The 23,084-nt window shown below is 37.2% G+C and overlaps 1 protein-coding gene across 1 annotated transcript in view; it reads right to left on the minus strand.

Annotated features, from left to right (window-relative positions):
• Positions 1-1,828: 1,828 nt before the first annotated feature.
• Positions 1,829-23,084, minus strand: part of PTPRE (protein tyrosine phosphatase receptor type E) — a 487,247-nt gene continuing 465,991 nt past the window's right edge. Inside the window, exons 20-21 of the mRNA XM_053692511.1 lie at positions 11,502-11,637; positions 1,829-2,550 (exon numbers count right to left, since the gene is read on the minus strand). Coding sequence (XP_053548486.1) covers positions 2,476-2,550; positions 11,502-11,637 — 211 coding nt within the window. The 3' untranslated portion in view covers positions 1,829-2,475. The remainder of the gene's footprint in view (positions 2,551-11,501; positions 11,638-23,084) is intronic.

The raw sequence follows: 23,084 nt of genomic DNA on the forward strand, positions 1-23,084 counted from the left end.
CCCCCTGAAGAACTGAAAGAACTAAGTTGAGACTCCAAAGAGGAGTCAAAGGTTTGTAAACAGGCTTGATTCTAACCAGAGCCTGAACAAAGGCTTGAACATCTGGCACAGCTGCCAGCTCTTTGTGAAGTAACACAGACAAGGCAGAAATCTGTCCCTTCAAGGAACTTGCAGATAATCCTTTCTCCAATCCTTCTTGAAGAAAGGATAGAATCCTAGGAATCTTTACCTTGTCCCAAGGGAATCCTTTAGATTCACACCAACAGATATATTTTTTCCATATTTTGTGGTAAATTTTTCTAGTTACAGGCTTTCTGGCCTGAACAAGAGTATCAATAACAGAATCTGAGAACCCTCGCTTTGATAAGATCAAGCGTTCAATCTCCAAGCAGTCAGCTGGAGTAGGACCAGATTCGGATGTTCGAACGGACCTTGAACAAGAAGGTCTCGTCTCAAAGGTAGCTTCCATGGTGGAGCCGATGACATATTCACCAGATCTGCATACCAAGTCCTGCGTGGTTACGCAGGAGCTATCAAGATCACCTACGCCCTCTCCTGATTGATCCTGGCTACCAGCCTGGGGATGAGAGGAAACGGCGGGAATACATAAGCTAGGTTGAAGGTCCAAGGTGCTACTAGTGCATCTACTAGAGTCGCCTTGGGATCCCTGGATCTGGACCCATAGCAAGGAACCTTGAAGTTCTGACGAGAGGCCATCAGATCCATGTCTGGAATGCCCCACAGTTGAGTGATTTGGGCAAAGATTTCCGGGTGGAGTTCCCACACCCCCGGATGCAATGTCTGACGAATCAGAAAATCCGCTTCCCAAGTTTCCACTCCTGGGATGTGGATTGCAGACAGGTGGCAGGAGCGAGTCTCCGCCCATTGAATGATTTTGGTCACTTCTTCCATCGCCAGGGAACTCCTTGTTCCCCCCTGATGGTTGATGTACGCAACAGTCGTCATGTTGTCTGATTGAAACCGTATGAACTTGGCCCTCGCTAGCTGAGGCCAAGCCTTGAGAGCATTGAATATCGCTCTCAGTTCCAGAATATTTATCGGTAGAAGAGATTCTTCCCGAGACCAAAGACCCTGAGCTTTCAGGGATCCCCAGACCGCGCCCCAGCCCATCAGACTGGCGTCGGTCGTGACAATGACCCACTCTGGTCTGCGGGAGGTCACCCCTTGCGACAGGTTGTCCAGGGACAGCCACCAACGGAGTGAGTCTCTGGTCCTCTGATTTACTTGTATCTTCGGAGACAAGTCTAACGGTTGCTAAAATCATTTTCCTCATACAAACAGAAATCTTCATCTCTTTTCTGTTTCAGAGTAAATAGTACATACCAGCACTATTTTAAAATAACAAACTCTTGATTGAATAATAAAAACTACAGTTAAACACTAAAAAACTCTAAGCCATCTCCGTGGAGATGTTGCCTGTACAACGGCAAAGAGAATGACTGGGGTAGGCGGAGCCTAGGAGGGATCATGTGACCAGCTTTGCTGGGCTCTTTGCCATTTCCTGTTGGGGAAGAGAATATCCCACAAGTAAGGATGACGCCGTGGACCGGACACACCTATGTTGGAGAAATTATTATTTTTAGGGAAATAGTATAGAATAGTATAGACAAATATATTACAGTCAACATTTACTTTGTTTAGAATGCATACCCATCTAGTCATCTAGTATTCCAAAACCATTTTAAATTACTTTAAAAACATAATTTGCCCATGTGCTTACTGTTTGTAAAAGGCCTCGTTACTGAATAAATGTATTTTCCAGGAAGAAATTTCACCAGAGTACTAATCAAGTCTGTAACATCACATGTTTACAATACAGAAAATATTTTTTATTCTTGCATATGACAACGCCGAAGAATACAATGGGTTATTGTTTTACAATGTTGCATGAGTCAACAAAGAAATTGTTTATTTTTCCCTAGCAATTTCCATTTAAATACTATCCTTGACTACAATTGCGGTATAATGGTCATAACAAAATATATAAAGAATTTACCACTAACCCCTTATATATCACTGCAGATCTATTTTCTTGTATCATACTAAACCTTTTAAATTGACATCATAGTAAAAAGTTGAAATGAGTAGGAATAAAACTGTACAATGCATACTTTTTATGTAATTGGTCATTTTATATGGCTTAAGTGCTAATAGACAACACAAGCCAGAATTCTATTTAAAAATGTATTGTATGGCAATATATATCCCCTATTGTAAATAAATAAATATATACATTACTATACATACATTTGCTTCCCACCTCACACAAGGCTTGCCGTTTTTAGATTATTTTTTTTTACATCACAATACTGAATTTAACAAAGATGATGATTTTTTTTATTTGATAGCACAAAATAATATAAAAGCATATTATCAAAACAGAGATAAGTTATGTATATTTATAACATTAAATTTATTATACATTTAAACCAAACTTCTTTAAGATTGGTTCATTTATTTAAAATTGGCATAATCTGAAAATATGTCAATGAAGTCTTGTACCACTTTGTAGCAAAATTCATACTGTTCCTGGAAAAAAAAAAGATATATATATATAAGTACATAGCTTAAATAATTAAAAAAAAAACATTCAAAAATGATCAAATCCCTCTATTCTGCATTAGGTGCAATTAAAGGGGCATGCAAGTAAAAATTAACCTTTCATGATAACGGATACAGCATGCAATCTTAAGAGACTTTTCAATTCACTTCTATTATCCTTTGTTGGAAAGCATACCTAGGTAGGTTCAGGAGCAGCAGTTAATTGGTTGCTATGCACATATGACTCGTCATTGGCTCACCAGATGTGCTCAGCTAGCTCCCAGCAGTGTATTGCTGCTCTGGGGTTGACTTTTCAACAATGGATACAAAGAGAATAAAGTAGATTGGAAAGTCTCTTAAATGTGCATGCTCTACCTTAATCATGAAGTTTATTTTAATGTCACTTTAATATTTTAACTTAACAGACATCCTTAAACTTGGCCCGCCAGAGGTTTTGGAACTACATTTCCCATGATGCTCCGCCAGCTGATATGCTGGCTGAGCATCATGGGAAATGTAGTTCCAAAACAAGGACATTCAAGTTTGAAAAAGAAAATGTGCTGTTAGAGGATGTTATTATTACAATACTGCTTGCAAATAACCATGTGCTTAACCCCTGTATAAATTCTGCCAGGTGACCTGTCCAGGGTGTAGAAGTTAGGAAGTCTTATAAGTAGCGCCCTCGGACTAAATACAGAGTATGTTTCTGAGTACTGAAACCCTAACAGATCAGTGTTTTTTGATGACTGATGAGTGATTAAGATAACCCATTGAATGTCAGGGAGGGCTGAAGAATTCTGCTTCACTGGGTTAATATCATCTGTGACACTAATACACTAATGCCACTTTATGTCCATGGCAGCACTGTGGCCATAGCAACATCCTAGTGGTAATATTGTGTCAGTGCTATTGATGTTGAAGCAGCAATAAGGATACCATAACATATCACAGCCCTTATCTTGGGGCATCACTCAGAATTATCACAATTGGTGAAAAGATCCCATAGTGCTAGTTTTTTTTTTGTTGAACATACTTTTATATACTTTTTTATACTTCTTTCACAGGATTTCCATGTAATATAATTATATCACATTAATGGAGGCTGGATCCCTTGGATGTCAAATGCAGATAAAAATAAGTTGGCTTGTTAAATACACTTCAAAAGTGTGCCAAGTGTTCTGTGAAGGAAAAAGGCTGTAAACTATAGTAAATGAGACCTCTGTGCAAATGCTTAAAACAGACATCCTCAAACTCGGCCCTTCAGCGGTTTTGGAACTACATTTCCCATGATGCTCAGGCAGCTGATATGCTGGCTGAGCATCATGGCAAATGTAGTTCCAAAACCTCTGGAGGACCAAATGTGAGGATGTCTGGCTTAAAGGGACACTGAACCCAAATTTTTTCTTTCGTGATTCAGATAGAGCATGCAGTTTTAAGCAACTTTCTAATTTACTCCTTTTATCAACTTTTCTTCATTCTCTTGGTATTTTTATTTGAAATGCAAGAAGCTAAGTTTAGATGCCGGCCCATTTTTTGTGAACAACCTGGGTTGTTCTTGCTGATTGGTGGATAAATTCACCCACTAATAAACAAGTGCTTTCCATTGTGCTGAACCAAAAAAATAGCTTAGATGCCTTTTTCAAATAAAGAAAGCAAGAGAACAAAGAAAAAATCATAAGAGGAGTAAATTAAAAAGTAGCTTAAAATTTCATGCTCTATCTGAATCATGAAAGAAAAAAAATTGGGTTCAGTGTCCCTTTAAAGGGACATTAACCCCTTAATGACCGCAGCACTTTTCCATTTTCTGTCCGTTTGGGACCAAGGCTATTTTTACATTTTTGCGGTGTTTGTGTTTAGCTGTAATTCTCCTCTTACTCATTTACTGTACCCACACATATTATATACCGTTTTTCTCGCCATTAAATGGACTTTCTAAAGATACCATTATTTTCATCATATCTTATAATTTACTATAAAAAAAATTTATAAAATATGAGGAAAAATTGAAAAAAAATACACTTTTTCTAACTTTGACCCCCAAAATCTGTTACACATCTACAACCACCAAAAAACACCCATGCTAAATAGTTTCTAAATTTTGTCCTGAGTTTAGAAATACCCAATGTTTACATGTTCTTTGCTTTTTTTGCAAGTTATAGGGCCATAAATACAAGTAGCACTTTGCTATTTCCAAACCATTTTTTTTTCAAAATTAGCGCTAGTTACATTAGAACACTAATATCTTTCAGGAATCTCTGAATATCCATTGACATGTATATATTTTTTTTTAGTAGACATCCCAAAGTATTGATCTAGGCCAATTTTGGTATATTTCATGCCACCATTTCACCGCCAAATGCGATCAAATAAAAAAAATTGTTCACTTTTTCACAAATTTTTTCACAAACTTTAGGATTCTCACTGAAATTATTTACAAACAGCTTATGCAATTATGGCACAAATGGTTGTAAATTCTTCTCTGGGATCCCCTTTGTTCAGAAATAGCAGACTTATATGGCTTTGGTGTTGCTTTTTGGTAATTAGAATGCCACTAAATGCCACTGCGCACCACACGTGTATTATGCCCAGCAGTGAAGGGGTTAATTAGGGAGCATGTAGGGAGCTTTTTGGGGTAATTTTAGCTTTAGTGTAGTGTAGTAGACAACCCCAAGTATTGATCTAGGCCCATTTTGGTATATTTCATGCCACCATTTCACCGCCAAATGCGATCAAATTAAAAAAAAACGTTAAATTTTTCACAATTTTAGGTTTCTCACTGAAATCATTTACAAACAGCTTGTGCAATTATGGCACAAATGGTTGTAAATGCTTCTCTGGGATCCCCTTTGTTCAGAAATAGCAGACATATATGGCTTTGGCGTTGCTTTTTGGTATTTAGAAGGCCGCTAAATGCCGCTGCACATCACACGTGTATTATGGCGAGCAGTGAAGGGGTTAATTAGGTAGCTTGTAGGGAGCTTGCAGGGTTAATATCACATTTAGTGTAGAGCTCAACCTCCCACCTGAAACATCAGACCCCCTGATCCCTCCCAAACAGCTCTCTTCCCTCCCCCACCCCACAATTGTCCCCGCCATCTTAAGTACTGGCAGAAAGTCTGCCAGTACTAAAATAAAAGCTATATTTGTTGTTTTTTGTGTTTTTAAAAAGCATATTTACATATGCTGCTGTGTACTATCCCCCCCTTAGCCCCCAACCTCACTGATCCCCCCCAAACAGCTCTATAACCCTCCCAATCTAACTTAATATGCGCCATCTTGGGTACTGGCAGCTGTCTGCCAGTACCCAGTTTAGAAGAAAATATGGGTTTTTTTTATTTTTATTACAATTTTCTGTAGTGTAGCTTCCCCCCACACAAAACCAACCCCCCACCCCTCCACGATCTATTTTTGTGCTTTTGCACAAACAAGATTGAGCCCTTTTTCCTATCAATATTTTCCGTAGTGTAGCGGTTCCCACCCGCTCCCGCCCCGTGCACGCGCCCACCCGCCAACCTCCGTGCACGTGCGCGCCCCCGCGCGCCCCCGCGCACGCCCCCGCCTCCGATCCCGCCCCCCTTGATGGCAGAACATACACCGATGGCCGCCCACCCGCCTCCCAAGTCGGCTCCCACCCACCAACGATACTGGCCATCGATGTCCGGTGCAGGGAGGGCCACAGAGTGGCTCTCTCTGCATCGGATGGCCATGTAAAGTTATTGCAGGATGCCTCCATATCGAGGCATCACTGCAATAACCGGAAAGCAGCTGGAAGCGAGCAGGATCGCTTCCAGCTGCTTTCCACACCGAGGACGTGCAGGGTACGTCCTCAGGCATTAACTGCCTTTTTTTTGACGACGTACCCTGCACGTCCTCGGTCATTAAGGGGTTAAACAACTACAGAGGCAGGTAACTACTCTCCATCCTATTGCTTTTCTCCTGTGCCAGCTATCTTTAAAGAAATTCTCTTTTAATCCCCTTAAAGGTGTCAGTTGGTGAAGCTCTGCCTCTTTGTACTGGGTGCTGCCATCTTGCCGCACAGCAGTGTTCTCTACATAAAATGATGCCAGCAGGGTGGCATAATAAAGTACCCAAGTGGAGGCAGTGTTAAACTTTGCAATATTATAAAATTTTCTGTTATGTATTAATGTTACTTAAGCTATCAAAATCACAAACTAATTGCATAATTTAACATACATAGGTTTAATGATAATTTGTGCAACAAACATTGAAAGGAAATCAGCTAATTTTAGGTTAGTATTGGCTTACATTTTAGCCAGGTTGTCAGTAAAATAAGATGGGTGGTGTGTCCATTAAATAGGTTTGGGGGGGGGGGGGGCATTGCACAGGTATTCTCACACCTTGTGAAAGAAGAGGTGCACATTTACAATGGATGACATCATTGCAAAACTGCTGCCATATAGTGCTCCAGACATGTGCACACTACTGAGCTTACATCCCTGCTTTTCAACAAAAGATACCAAGAGAATGACAATGTTATTATAGAAATAAATTAGAAAGCTGTGTAAAATTGCATGCTTTATCTGACTCATGAAAGAAAAATGTGTCCCTTTAAGCACTTTAGGGTTCATAAGAACTTTACATTTTTGCAGCACTATAATTTCTCTATAGTATTTCTGATGGCGTTTGTAAATATATAATTTGTATCTGTAAAACTGTAAAAATGTAAACCTCACACTCTGTATTATGCACACTAACCCAGAAGCAAATGATACAGCTTTGCAAAAAACAGTAACATCACTGACATGTGACAGTATGCCCTGTCTATCACAGGGCCTGATGATCAAAGATTCTCCAGCTTGGAAAGATATTGTAGTGCAGACTTCACAGGGGCTGTATTCACTGAACACTCAAAGAAAAAGTGCAGAATTCTCCAACACTCCAAGATCTCTCTCATTTCTGATTCTGAAAGGGAGACAAGCCCAGTGCAATATAGCTTGATATTAGATCTTTTTTACACTTACACTTTGTGATTTGTATTTTATGTTACTTTACACTTCAGATTGGGTATTATTACATTTAGGCTTTGCACTTTCTATTTTATATTTTAATACATTTAGATTTAGACCTATAAATGATTTTGCAAATTATGGTTATGTTTTTGAAGGTCTCTCTTTTACTTTAACAAATTTTGATCATATATTGTATATTTCTGTGTATCCTTTACAACTTACACTGCACTTTGTATTTTCTCTATGGTAAAATAAAACAGATCGTCAGAAAGGAGCGGCAGGGTAGCTCCCTGGACTGAACAGGGGAGTTCCCAGGGATCTCTCTCACAACTCTTATGAAATGCTGTAATCAATTTAAACAAGCTGGTCTCACATAATTATCTTGTCTGCTGTGAGCAGGTGAAGTTTGCTCAAAATTTACAATAAACATATTTAACTGACAGAAACGTAATATATACTAAACTATAGGCAAAATCAAGTTAAACTGTAGTGAAAACATTTTAGTTTAATTTGTAATTGATGCAAACTGAGCCTTTATAGCAGCCCAGTTATTATCTACTTACCTTCTCTCTCCCTTGTAAAATTCTGTATCCCAGAGAGCTTCATTACTTTCTATGGAATGCATCTCTCATATCTTTGGGACTTCCAGGTTCTGCCTTTTTTCTCATCAAATTTAGTCAGTTCTGTGAGTCTGCACTATAATTTCTCTCCAAAATTAGATTAACTTTGCTTACCGGGCCCATAGAAAGTAATGACGACTCTGGGAAACTGAATCTCACAGTTTTATTTTTAAATAGAAGAAATACAATGCAATTTGTAAAAGATTCATAGAAATATACAAACTATGATCCTTATTTGTCAAAGTTCACATAAACTGTGAAAGCATAACCAGAATTTGTAAAATTGAAATCCTTAAATACACTGCTGTATAGTAAATAAAATACTAAATAGAATGTGCAAAGTTTAAAATGTAATAAAACTTCATCTAAAGTGTAAAGTAATATAAAATAAAACGCATAAAGTGTAAATCCCATGAAGTGCTATTTTGCACTGGGCTTGTCTCTACGTCACATACAGAAATGCAGCGAAATCTGCCTTTTAAGAATTTCAGTGCTGGATGATCATTTTATATCACCTCACTGGAGTGGAGAGCTTTAGGATTATCAGGCCCAGTGTGAGAATACCTGTGCTCCAACATGGTGGCTACCAGTATAAAGAGATGGAGCTTCAGTAGCTAGCATCAGTAAAGTGTTAAAATAGGATAATGTCTTTAAAGAGAGCAGCAGACACAGGAGTATTACGAGTCTTGAAGGTACAGGCTCACTGCTCACTTTTTTGGCCAGACTTGGAAATACCGCAAATCCACTTACGTAAATTGCGTATCCTCTTTTTTTCAATGGGACTTGCATAGCGCCGGTATTACGAGTCTGCGAAAAAGTGAGCGGTAGACCCTCTCCTGTCAACACTGGTACCGCATTTTAAAGTCGGTAGTTAAGAGTTTTACACTATAACGCTGTAGTATAAAACTCTTAACTAAAGTGCTAAAAAGTACACTAACACCCATAAACTACCTATTAACCCCTAAACCGAGGCCCTCCCAGCATCGCAAACACTAAAATAAATTTTTTAACCCCTAATCTGCCAAACCGGACATCGCCACCACTATAATAAACATATTAACCCCTAAACTGCCGCACTCCCGCCTCGCAAACATTAGTTAAATATTATTAACCCCTAATCTGTCGGCCCTAACATCGCCGACACCTACCTACATTTATTAACCCCCTAATCTGCCGCCCCCAACGTCGCCGCCACTATACTAAAGTTATTAAACCTTAAATCTAAGTCTAACCCTAACACCCCCTAACTTAAATATAATTAAAATAAATCTAAATAAATATTCCTATCATTAACTAAATAATTCCTATTTAAAACTAAATACCTATAAAATAAACCCTAAGCTAGCTACAATATAACTAATAGTTACATTGTATCTATCTTAGATTTTATTTTTATTTTACAGGCAAGTTTGTATTTATTTTAACTAGTTAGAATAGTTATTAAATAACTACCTAGCTAAAATAAATACAAAGTTACCTGTAAAATAAAACCTAACCTAAGTTACAATTACACCTAACACTACACTATAATTAAATTAATTCCCTAAATTAAATACAATTAAATACAATTAAATAAAATTATCTAAAGTACAAAAAACAAACACTAAATTACAGAAAATAATAAACAAATTACAAGATTTTTAAACAAATTACACCTAATCTAATCCCCCTAACAAAATAAAAAAGTAGATGGTGGCGATGTTAGGGCCGGCAGATTAGGGGTTAATAATATTTAACTTATGTTTGCTAGGCGGGAGTGCGGCGGTTTAGGGGTTAATATGTTTATTAAAGTGGCGGCGACGGGGCGGCAGATTAGGGGTTAATAAGTGTAGGTAGGTGGCGGCGACATTGGGGCGGCAGAGTAGGGGTTAATAAATATAATGTAGGGTCCGGCGATGTTGGGGGCAGTATATTAGGGGTTCATAAGTATAATGTAGGTGGCGGCGGTGTCCGGAGCGGCAGATTAGGGGTTAATAAGTGTAAGATTAGGGGTGTTTAGACTCGGGGTTCATGTTAGGGTGTTAGGTGTAAAAAATGTATTTCATCATAGGAATCAATGGGGCTGCGTTACTGAGTTTTACACTGCTTTTTTGCAGGTGTTAGACTTTTTTTCAGCCGGCTCTCCTCGATTGCTATGGGGAAAACGTGCACGAGCACGTTACACCAGCTCACCGCTAACGTAAGCAGCGCTGGTATTGGAGTGCAGTAATGAGCAAAATTTTGATCAACGCTCACTTCTTGTCTAGTTTGTAAAAACCCATAATACCAGCGCTGTCTGCTCGTTAGCACTAACGCAAAACTCGTAATCTAGGTGTTTGTATGGCATGTTTTTCATTACTACATATTGTTATTTATTCAGTTAGATCTGTCCTTTGCACCAATGTCCCTGTCTATATGAATTTTCCTGTATTCACTTACCTGTTTTTATGCACATTTTGCTTTTGTTTTTTATTGGTTAAATTAATTCAGGATATTTGTATATAAAGGGCTCCTAGAGTGTAATTAGCATGTCTATGAGTAAGTGCCACTAGGGGGAGCGAAACGCGTCAGTGTATTGTCTGTCTTTTTGTCCCACGTCTGTGCTCTCTAGTTATGGACTTTTTAAATTTTTGAATAAATTTTGATATTTTATTTTAGCACCATTTAGTAGGGCCTGTGTTTTGCTGTTTGCCTTGATCTACATTTTGGCCCACTATTTAAAAATTTAAAGAGAAAGTAAATTTAAAATTAAACTTTCATGATTCAGATAGAGCATGCAATTTTTTAAAAAAACTTTCCAACTTCCTTCTTTTATCAAATTTGCTTCATAATGTTTTTATTCTTTGTTGAAGCGTAGGGTCAGGAACAGCAATGCACATATGGAGCTAGCTAAACACATCTACTGAGCCAATGACAAGGGGTATGTATATGCAGTCACCAATTACTAGCTAGCTCTCGGTAGAGCATTGCTGCTTCTGAGTCTACCTAGGTAATACTGTTCAACAAAGGATACCAATAGAACAAAGCAAATTTGATCATAGTAGTAAACTGGAAATTGTTTAAAATGATAAGCTCTATCTGAATCATGAAAGTGTAATTTGACTTTACTGTTCCTTTTTATATGATGGAGTAGTGTATTGTAGCTAGGAACTCGTAGTATATGACAATACGGAACAGTAATCATCTAATGTGAGTGTAATAAAAGAAATTAGGAAAATAAACGTAGCTATTCAAATATCAACATTTGTTTACGCCTTGGCTGCAAGAGAGACGTGCAACGCTTTGAATAGCAATGTTTTTCAGGTCTCTCAATTAGCTAAGGAGATATCAGCTTTTATATAAGATTAGCCTTGGCAATGCTCTCTCTTACCAGTGTCTGCACCATGTGAGGCCTTTGCATGCGCAAACTTTTCACCGTCTGAAAAACATCCAGTAATCCTTCAGCTTTCACTCGCTCTAAGATGTTGCTGAGCGCAATAAATGTTCCTGTTCTTCCAGCACCAGCACTGCAAAGAAATATACTGTATTAATAATTCAGTATTATACAATACATTTCCTAGGTCAAAATGTAAATCATTATTATTATTATTGTTTATTTATAAAGCGGCAACATATTAGGCAGCGCTGTCAGATTAAGTATACAGTTATGGGGTACAGAAAACAGAAGACATATACCGGTATATAAATTGTACGAAATTAATGTTCTAACAGGAAATACAGTACACAACATACATAACAATAAAAGCTGATCTGGTGCTGGGCGTGTTCCGTAAGATGTGTCCTCAGTATGGCATTGTGGGTAGAACAAATAATTAGAAGAAACAACATGAACCCCACACAGCTCAGCACCAAGGGGGTGGAATATATGTTTCTGTTTTGCATATCAGTCTATTAAAGTATATCTGCTTGTTTCAGGCAGCTCATAGGTCTTATTAACAAAATATTCTGATCCCAATAGCAAAAGTCACATTAAAGGGACCGATAGATAATCCCTTTGTTACCCATTTCCCAGTTTTGCATAACCAGCACTGTAATATTAATACACTTTTTAGCTCTCTGATTACCTTGTATCTAAGCCTTTACAGACTTATCTCAGTGCTTTTTACAAACTTGCATTTCAGCCAATTAGAGCTGAGTCATGCATAGAGCCAAGGGAGTAAGCACAATGTTATCTATTTGGCACACATGAACTAGCGCTGTCTAGCTGTGAAAAGCTAATAACATGCACTAAGATTGCAAAATAAACCATAAAGATTTATCTAAAATAAACCATCAACCATCACAGCATATTCAATCTGCAAACACTTATTCCATAGTTTCAGCCCTCATCTGTTTGCAAATTGAATATGCTGTGTCTTGATGATTTATTATACATTTAATGGTGTGCTTATCCGGTTTGAAGACATATATAAATATATCTATATATAAATATATATATAAAATATACCTGTATATATAAAAAATCTGCATACAGTACAAATGTGCATTACTCTGCAGAATGTTGCAGGGTCAGTTATGTGGATGCTGCAGGTTGCACTGCTGCCCTCTGGGAGCAATGGAAAACACAAGATTTGGAGTACAGTTACAGGGAAAGCAAGCAAGATAAATCATGAAAGTAGATTACAATTTTTCTCCTTTGCATAATTGAACATTTTATGGAATGAAACAAGTTGAATGTATCATTAATAATGTTTAAACCAATATGGTAGTGTTCTTTGTTGTCTATCAATAAAGCATTCAGAATATGACATTTTCCACTAAAGTTATACTTCTGTATGCCCAGTTGTATTATTTAAATATATTCAGATGTTTTTACTGTTAAACCACTGAGCTGTTGTTCGTTCCTGGCAGACTGCTTCTCTTTCTGTTTGTATTGTTAAATATTTAAGTACGTATTTAGTTGTCGTTATACTTTGTGTGTCTTGTGGCACGCTTTATGCTTTTTTGTCCTGATTTCTTCTTCTAAATGTGTGTTTTGTACTTCTGTGTTGTGGTTCCGTGTTTCCTCTCTATTTGTGTCTCTTGTTGTGTCTAGCGTACTTTTCATGCGGTGATGTTTATGTGTCTGTCTTGTTTCTCTGTCTTAGCTATGCTAGTTACCAAGAGGGAAATGCTGCAGGCACACTGAGTACATTATGTTTTGATTAACATAACAATTACTAAAGCTGAGCTGTGATGTCAGAGCCTTTTGGCAGCCACAACAGATTCTGGGTGTGCACATGTCTTTTGTGACCAGCTCTGTTATAGTGCAAAGGAAGTGCTGGTTGCATGCATAGTATCAATTCATTGTGCAGATGTGCACTATATATTTATCATGCTGTGCATTATAGATGTAAACAGGATAACAATTATAATAACAACAATTTCAAGAAAATGTCTTCTTCCATGAGTCTCTACAGACTCTGATTTCCCCTGTGTGTGTGTGTGTGTGTGTGTGTGTGTGTGTGTGTGTGTATATATATCTAATGACTTTTTATGTTATAGTTTAGTTTTCTTAAAAGAATTTTGTTTCTAGCCTGTAACCTAGTGGTTAAGTATACTGCTTTTAATACCTAAGGTTAGGAGTTTGAATCCAATCTAATACTGCTAAATTATTTAATTATTTTAATCTAGTTTATTAATTTTAAAAATGTCTGAAGACCCTAAGCAACTGTCTGAAAAGTACGTTCAAAATTTAATTAACAGTTCTTTTGAACCTCTGAAGCAACAGATGGATCAGCTCCAATCTGTTCTTAACAATTTTAATGAAATACAAGGTCATGTTTATAAAAAAGCTTTAAGCAAGTCAAAACACTTAAATACTGAGGGGAAACTTTCATCAGAAAGAAAATCTAGTAAAGATCTGTCACGTCAGCTTTGTTCTGACATTTCCATACCTGCACATAAATGCAGAAGTGAAAGTCCATCTCTTTCTGAAGCAGAATCAGACATTGTTATATCTAAAAGAAACAAAATTTCTCGCAAGAGATAATTTAGAGTTGAGTCTGATTCTTCTGACAATAATAATGATGAGAATATTGAAATAGATGTAAAAAATTTAGACTCTGATAATGAATCTTTTGATTCTTACAAATCAAACACTACTTTATTAAATGCATTCTCATCTTCCTCTGATGATTCCCCCAAACCCAAGAAAAGGAAGAAAGTTTTAAAAAATAAAAAACCTTGTCTTGTGGATAATTTAGGTATTCCTTATACCGACCCTAATGACCTTCATCATCCCAGGTCTTCTCAGTGGAGACCTTCAAAAAGGGTCTCTATGTTTATTGACTTCTACATTAGAAGGCCTCTTTCAAAAAAGACTAAAAATACTCTCAAAGCTGAGTGTCCCAGGCCAGAATTACCCCATAATACTCATTTGACCCCTGAAATTGATCAAAATCTTTTAAAATTTATTGGGACAAAAAAGTCAAATATTAGATCTGGCCCTGACAGATTTCTAAAATCCTGTCAGGATAAATTATGAGACACATTGGGACCCGTTACAAAACTATTTGAATTATCCGAGAATGCCATTTCTGAAAATTATTTGTTAGACCCTATTGAGAGTGGTTGCAAAGGACAGTTTATTTGTTAGGTCACGCTAACACTTCATTGGCATCTCAGCGCAGAAGGTTAGTTCTACGCTTTATCGACCCTAAGATTACTGATTTTGCTTCCACGGAAATGGGTCCTGAAGCTGATGGTTTGTTGTTTGGGGACTCTGGCCTCAAACAACTTAGTAATTATGTTAACACATTTAATTCATTAAACAAAATTAAAAATAATACAAGAAAGATTTTTTACCAAAACCAACCCCAAAGAGTTTTTTCAAAGGCTGGAAAAGGCAGAGACCGCTTTTCCAGCCGCTATTCAGCCACATCAAGGTCTCATTTCCACAACACTGTTACACCCTCTACCTCCCACCAAACCTTTTTTCCCTCACGTTCGAGACAACGTTTTTCCAGAGGTTTCAGATCCAGGTTCAACAGAAGATCATTCCAAGGTAAGTTCAATCACCTCTCTTTCCATTCCTTTTTTCCAACAAAGAATAGGGGGCAGATTACCACTTTTCCTTTCAGAATGGCAAAGAATATCCCAAGATCCATGGATTTTACAGACTGTCGCAGGTCTCCATTTAGAATTCATAGAACCACCTTTTCAAAATTCCTTACCCAATCCAATAAAATTTTCTCAAAAAGACCAATTTCTTCTAGACAAAGAAATTTCGGACCTGATATCAAAAGACGCAGTTCAGCCTGCTCACAATTCAGAAAATTCTTTCATAAGCAATATGTTTCTAGTCCAAAAGAAAGAAGGCAGTTATCCTCCTGTTATAAATTTAAAAGATCTAAATTATTTTCTAATTTACAATAATTTCAAGATGGAAGGAATCCACCTTCTCAGAGATTGTCTTTACAACAACGATTGGCTTGTAAGACTGGATTTAAAAGATGCTTATCTTACAATTCCCATTCATATAAATTTCAGAAATTATCTCAGATTCCTCTGGAAAGAGACTTTATGGCAGTTTACATGCCTTCCTTTTGGTCTTTCTTCTGCTCCTTGGGTTTTTACAAAGATTTTAAAACCTGTGGTAGCCTGGCTTCGGAAACGAGGAATTTGTCTAATTATTTACTTAGACGATATTCTTCTTATTCATCAATCCCCTTCCATTCTTCAAGATCATCTTTCTCTTACAATTTCCTTACTTCAAAGTTTGGGTTTTATTATCAATTTCAAGAAATCGGCCTTAATTCCATCCCAAAATCTAACCTTCTTAGGCTTCAACATAGATACTATTTCTGCTTCTCTGAGTCTTCCTTTAGGCAAGATAAAGAGGATAAAAAAATGAAATCTCTTATACCCTAAACAAGAAATGTTTTCCTCTTCGTCTTTTAGCCAGAATTATCGGCCTCCTTTCTTCTTCCATTCAAGCAATCTTTCCAGCTCCTCTACATTACAGAGCGTTGCAGAGATTGAAAATATTTTACCTCAGAAAAGGTTTTTCTTATCAACATTTTATTCACCTATCAGAAGAAGCTATAGAAGAATTGAATTGGTGCCTTATCCACATGGAAGCTTGGAATGGCAAAGCCATTTTTGGAAGCTCACTGGACATAATTATAGAATCAGATGCAAGCAACTCTGGTTGGGGAGCAAGATGTGGTTCTCAAATTTCGGGAGGAAAATGGTCTCCTTCAGAAAAGAATCTTCATATAAATTGTCGTGAACTTTTAGCAGGAGCTTTTGCTATCAAAAGTTTTATCAAACATTCTCACCTCGAGAATGTTATCGGTTTTAACCAAAGACTTTATTCATTATTGTCTTTCCCAAAACATATCTGTTCAAGCAAAATATCTTCCTGGTCTCAACAATCAAATGGCAGACTGGGGTTCGAGATACCTTACGGATTTCAGAGACTGGATGTTGAATCCTTCTCTCTTTCAACAAATTCATCTATTGAGAGGTCCTTTTGTAATAGATCTTTTTGCCTCTCGGTTAAATCATCAGATTTACCCCTTTTTCAGTTGGAAACCAGATCCAGAAGCTCTAGCAATAGATGCTTTCCTCCAACAATGGCCTCCTCAAGGAGCATATGCTTTTCCTCCGTTTTCAATGATTCTTCGGACTCTTTTATTTGTCAAGAGACATCAGATTTCCCTTCTGATCATGACTCCACTTTGGCCGAATCAAGTATGGTACCCATATCTTCTGGAAATGTCTTTCCTTCCTCCAATCCTTCTTCCTAGTATTCCAGATCTTCTTACAGATCCAGGCAGAGATTTTCACACCTTAGTGCTTCAAGGCAATCTCCAGCTTGTAGCTTGGACGATTTCAGGAGATCCTGGTCTTGCAATGGACTTTCGGAGCAAGCTAAACTCCTCCTTCAAGACTCTTGGGCCCCTGGAACCAAAAAGTGTTATATTTCCGCCTGGATTCAGTGGTCTAGCTGGTGCGGTAACAAACATTTGGATCCCGTTTCAGCACCTTTAAATGAAATAATCAATTATTTATCTTCCCTTTTTGTTGAAGGTCTATCTTATAGATCCATCAATGTAGCTAGATCAGCTATTTCAGCTAGTCATGAATTTTTTGATAATCTTCCCATTGGTCAAAACCCTACTATTTGCAGATTATTAAAATCCATTCGTCTTAAAAGACCCCCTACTCCTAAATATTCTTCTTTTTGGGATGTAGATTTGGTAATCTCTCTTTTCCAAAAATGGCCGGAGAATAATAAATTATCATTAAAACAACTTTCTATCAAACTTGCAACTCTTTTATGTTTATTATCATGTAAAAGAGTTTCAGATGTTCGTGCTATTGATTATGATTCAAAAATGTTTTCTCAAGGAGTAATTTTTACTTTATCTCGTAGAACTAAAACCCTATCTTCTATTTTTTATCCCTACTTTTTTGAACAACCAAAACTCTGTATAGTTCTTTGTCTTAAAGAGTATGAATCCAGGACGGTTCATCTTAGATCAGTGTTTCTCAACAGCCGGGCCGCGGCCCACTACCGGGCAGCGAAGGCCCTGCTGGTGGGCCGCAACCCGACATAGCCTCCAGACACGCGCTCTGACAAGCCCGTCTTTACACATGTCCGAAATTTCGGACGGGCCTGTTAGAGTGCCACTGCGCATGTCTGTATGCGCAGTGTGAGCAGGTAGCGGCGCACTGAGTAGCGGCGGGCGGTGTGCAGAGCATGAAGCATCGGCTCACAGATAGAATAGATAGAATAGACACACACACACAGGTAGCCCTCACTTTACGCCGGGGTTAGGTTCCAGAAGGAATGGTTGTAAATCGAAACCGGTGTAAACTGAAACCCAGTTTATAATGCAAGTCAATGGGAAGTGAGGGAGATAGGTTCCAGGCCCCTCTCAAAATTGTCACAAATAACACCTAATGCATTATTTTTAAAGCTTTGAAATGAAGACTTTAAATGCTAAGCAGCATTATAAACCTAATAAAATAATCACACAACACAGAATATATCATTAAACTAAGTTAAATGAACAAAAACATTTGCTAAACAGCATTATAAACCTAATAAAATAATCACACAACACAGACTTCACTTGCATTTTTCTGAAAACAGTTCTTTCTATGCATTCCAATCTGGACTGATTTATAGACAGCAAGATCTTGTTCCTTTAAAATCTGCTCGATTGCTCAGGTCTGGTTAAACTGATTAATTTCAGCTTGCTTGGCTTTGCTGCAACACAAGCGGACAGCTCGGCCTACTGGCTATTTTAATAAATGCACTGCTTCTCAATACCTTTCAATATCAGTCACATGACTGGAAAAAAAGGTTGTTATTCTGAAACTGTGTAAATTGAACCGTTGTAAAACGAGGGCCACACATTATATATATATATATATATATACCCACTCACGATACTTACCGGGCCCTGGACAGGTCCGGTTAAAACTCACCGGGTCTTGAGGTCACTTAGGTTGAGAACCACTGTCTTAGATCATCTTCTTCTAAACAACTCTTAATTTCTTTTGTTTCTCCTCACTTACCAGTTTCTTCACCCACTATTAGTAGATGGGTCAAGAATGTTATGTTGGAAGCTGGGGTAGATGATATTTTTTCTTCACACTCTATTCGAGGAGCTTCAGCTTCTAAAGCCTTTTCTAAATCTGTTTCTTTACAGGATATTTTAAATGCTGCAGATTGGTCTGATGACAAAACTTTCAGACAATTTTATTTTAAACCTATTAACTCTATTCCTCAACAACTTGTTTTATAATTTTATTGTTATGTTATTTATTATTTTGCTTTAAACTTGCAAAATAGGAGTCTCTGTTCTTGTAATAAAATTCCGATTATCCTATTTTCATGACAGAATAATCTAGATTTTATTAAAGAGACAGAGACGAGTATTTTCCCTCCACTATTTGATATGTTCCCTACCCTAAAGTTTTAAGGATAGTATTTATGTAATTCTAATAATTCTTTATTGTTTTTCAGTGCCGAATCCTTCCTCTACAGGATTTTAAAAGTTTATCTAGAAAATCTGATTCATCTAAAAATGTTCTTCAATCAACTTCTTCAGTTTCATCTGGCAAGTTTTCTTTTTCTTCCTGGAGGAGTTTGAAGTTATTCTTCAATCAACCTTTTGTTTCATCGAAGTTCTTCATATTATTCTGGATTGTTTTTGCGGGACTGTTCCTGTTTTTATTCTTTTGGAATGATTTGTGTTTTCTTCGTTTGAGTGAGAAAAGAGGAGGTTTTGCTACTGTTTGGACTCTATATGGTTACTATGACTCATCTGATTGGTCCTTACTATCTCTGATCCACTAAAGGACTGTTCTCATTGGTCTCAACTATCTATTCATTGTTAACATATTTTTTTCTGTTAATATTCAAATGTTATTTCTTTAAATTGCTGTCTGAGTAGTAAAGTGAAAGGTAATGCAAAATACTCGTCTCTGTCTCTTTAATAAAATCTAGATTATTCCGTCATGAAAATAGGATAATCGAAATTATAATGGTAAAGCTAGACTATGGTACATTTATAGATATGTAATTTATACTCAAGTAATTACTTATTTTTCTTTTTTTTTCTCTCTCTGCTCTATTAAGCATGATGTGTCTGCTATCCCCAATTATGTAAATACTGTGTTAAATCCTGTTTTTTTTCTGTACCCTGAATTGGATTACCAATAAATAAATTGAAAAAAAAAAAGAAAATATAAAAGGGGATCCTAAACTCAAAATTATCCTTAAATAGACCTTTAAGATTTTTCCATCTTTCCTCATAAAGCTAGTTATGGTAGTTCAAAACAACTATACATCATCTACAAATGTGGCTTGTATATAAATATCCCAAACACAGGAGCTTTCAAGAGCTAACAAGCGAATCCAGGTGTATTTTGCATTTGAAGAAGATCCTTTTAAAACAACGCTCTCAGCTTAGACTGACCCAACCTCTAACACACTTGAATATTTATAACAAACCACACCATAAGCTTGAATGATCACAAATTTCATTACAGAAAGGCTACAAAGTCACATCCTACCAAAATTGTAAGAAATGTGACAGGCATTGCTAATGTACATATCAAAACGTCCATCTTGAATATTTAATTATTTTTAGTAAAAACATTTCAATGTACTTTCATTATTTATTGTGTACCCTTTTCTGTAATTAAACGTCCTCTGGACATTTTAGCCTTTCTATTGCCCCCCCCCTCAAAGAGGCTGCAGTATATACCCTGAATCGTGCAGCATGCTACACAACAATTGCTTAACGCGTGCAGAAACTCATTAATATATACCCTTAGCAGGATACCAGGAGATTTCCCGTTGAGCTGGCCAGTTACAATTTAAGGGAGTGGTGCTGCTGATCAGGAGATGCAGCTTTACGTATTATTTAGTCACAAAGGGGTAGTTTTATCGGATGCTGCAATCTACCCCCAAAGTTTCAGGTCCGCCTGCAACATAAGTTAAAAAGCAGCGGTTGTAAGACCGCTGCTCCTTAACTCATCATCATGTGATCGGGATGATTGACACCCGATTGGCCGCAAATCTGCAGGGGGTGGCATTGTACAAGCATTTCACAAGAAATGCTTGTGCAATGTTAAATGCCGACAGCGTATGCTGTTTGCATTTAGCGATGTTGGGCAGACATGATCCGCTACAGCAGATCATGTCCGCCCGACAGTTGATAAATCTACCCCAAAGTAATTCCTTGTACATTTTATTTACTAGACTCTTTGAATGGTTTCTAGTGTCAAGTCAAATCACACTGTGAGACAGGGACACGCTGTTTTGCGTGTGTTACAATAATAATTTTCACTCTGTAAAAAGGGAGTCATGGATGAAATTGGGTTGTAGGTGCCTATATAACAACAATCTGGCTTTTTTATACTACATACTAACAATTTAAATCTGAAACAAAATCCTACATTCTACGGACTCAATGGAAAATAGGGCTGGTCTTTCAAATTATTCCAGGGCTGCTTTTATTCCCAGTCCAGCACTGATCTCACAGAAGATGAGATAAGATAACCAATATTTTAAATGGAATATATCTGCACTGCAAAACAATGTAAATTCTGCTTAGAAAATTAAATTACCTATTTCTACAACACTCATTTTGCACACTTTTATTTCTTTTGCAGATATAGATAAAACATATTTTAAAGGGACTGTCTACTCCACAATTGTTATTGTTTAAAATGATAGATAATCCCTTTATTACCCATTCGCCTGTTTTGCATAAAAAATGCAGTTATATTAATACACTTTTTACCTCTGTGATTGCCTTGTATCTAAGCCTTTGCAGACTGCCCCCTTATTTCAGTTCAGACTTGCATTTTAGCCAATTAGCGTCCTCTCACTTGTACATCCAGGGTGTGGTCAAAGTGTTATCTATATGAAACACATGAAATTAGGCCCTCTAGCTGTGAAAAAATGCCAAATGCATTGAAATAAGGGGTGGCCTTCAAGGTTTAAGAAATTAGCATATGAGCCTACCTAGGTTTAGCTTTCAACAAAGAATACAAAGAGAACAAAGCAAATTTGATGATAAAGGTGAATTGGAAAGTTGTTGCATTCCATATCTTAATCATGAAAGTTTAATTTTGACTAGACTGTCCCTTTAATGCCCTTCACCTTACAATACCTGTAATAAGAGAATCCTCAATAAAAACAATGGAATCTGCAGGCATTACAGTGACACTTGCTGCTTAGTATTCCTATAGTCCAGACTTGGAAAACCTTTTGAGAGCTTGTGCCCAAATAGGCGATAATCTTCTAAAACGTCTCTGGTGCCCATGATATATATATTTTCTTTTACTTACAGTGACATTTAACAAACATTAACATTATTTTTCAAGTGATAACATATATTCACCATTAAAGCTTCAAGGGACAGTATACACCAATTTTCATATAATAGACACCACTATAAAGAATAATATGCACAGATACTGATAAAAAATCCAGTATAAAACCTTTTAAAAACTAACTTAGAAGCTCCCAGTTTAGCACTGTTGATGAGGTTAGGCTGGGACACCTAGTGAAAGGTGCTGAGAAATCAAAAAGAGCAGACACCTCCCCCCTTCTCTGGATATGAAAAGACAGATAACATAAACAGGAGCCTGCAGGAGTCTGTAAACGCGCGTATACATCTGACACTGTGGGGCTTGGTTACAATAACATCACAATGTTATTAAAAAATAAGCAAAACCATACATTGTTACAAAAACACTCCCCAATGGGCTATATAAATGGACCATCTATAAAACATTTATGCAAAGAAAAATATAGTGTACAATGTCCCTATAAAGTGAAGGTAAACTTTGCTGAATGAAAGCTTGGTTTTTAAAAATACTATTAAAAACAGGGGCACTTTCATTCATCAAAGTTTAGAAAGCAGCTGTTTTCATTAAAAACTTACCTTTGTTTTTTTCACAGCCATCAATGACTAATCCAGTTTCCTCCAATCACGGCATGGCCTCAGGCAATGACTACCCTGGGGGGAAAGCCGTGATTAGAGGAAGCTGGATTAGTCATTGATGATGTGTGAAGAGAGGATCTCCGTGTGGGGGAAGCTGCTCTGGCTGTCAAAAAAACAAAGGTAAGTTTTTAATCAAAATGGCTGCTTTCTAAACTTTGATGAATGAAAGTGCCCCTGTTTTTAATAGTATTTTTAAAAAACGGGTTTTCATTCATCAAAGTTTACCTTCACTTTAACTGCTCATAAAGCCTGGTTACAAAAGTAAAACAATTATTGCAGAAGTACCCAGGAAAAGCCAACTGTACAACTGTAGCCCAGAGGCAGTGCCAAAAATGCCAGTTTGGTCACTTGTGACATAGATCAACCCCTCCCGCCCCCTCTAGCCACACATTTTTTTTTAACAGGAAATGTAGTTTGTGGATTATCATTTCTGTGTTTAATTTCTTTCATTTCCTTGCAATTCTGCTTTGTGTTACAGGTTGTATTAGGTCACA

Source organism: Bombina bombina, chromosome 9 (genome assembly GCF_027579735.1).
Source record: "Bombina bombina isolate aBomBom1 chromosome 9, aBomBom1.pri, whole genome shotgun sequence".
NCBI lineage: Eukaryota > Metazoa > Chordata > Amphibia > Anura > Bombinatoridae > Bombina > Bombina bombina.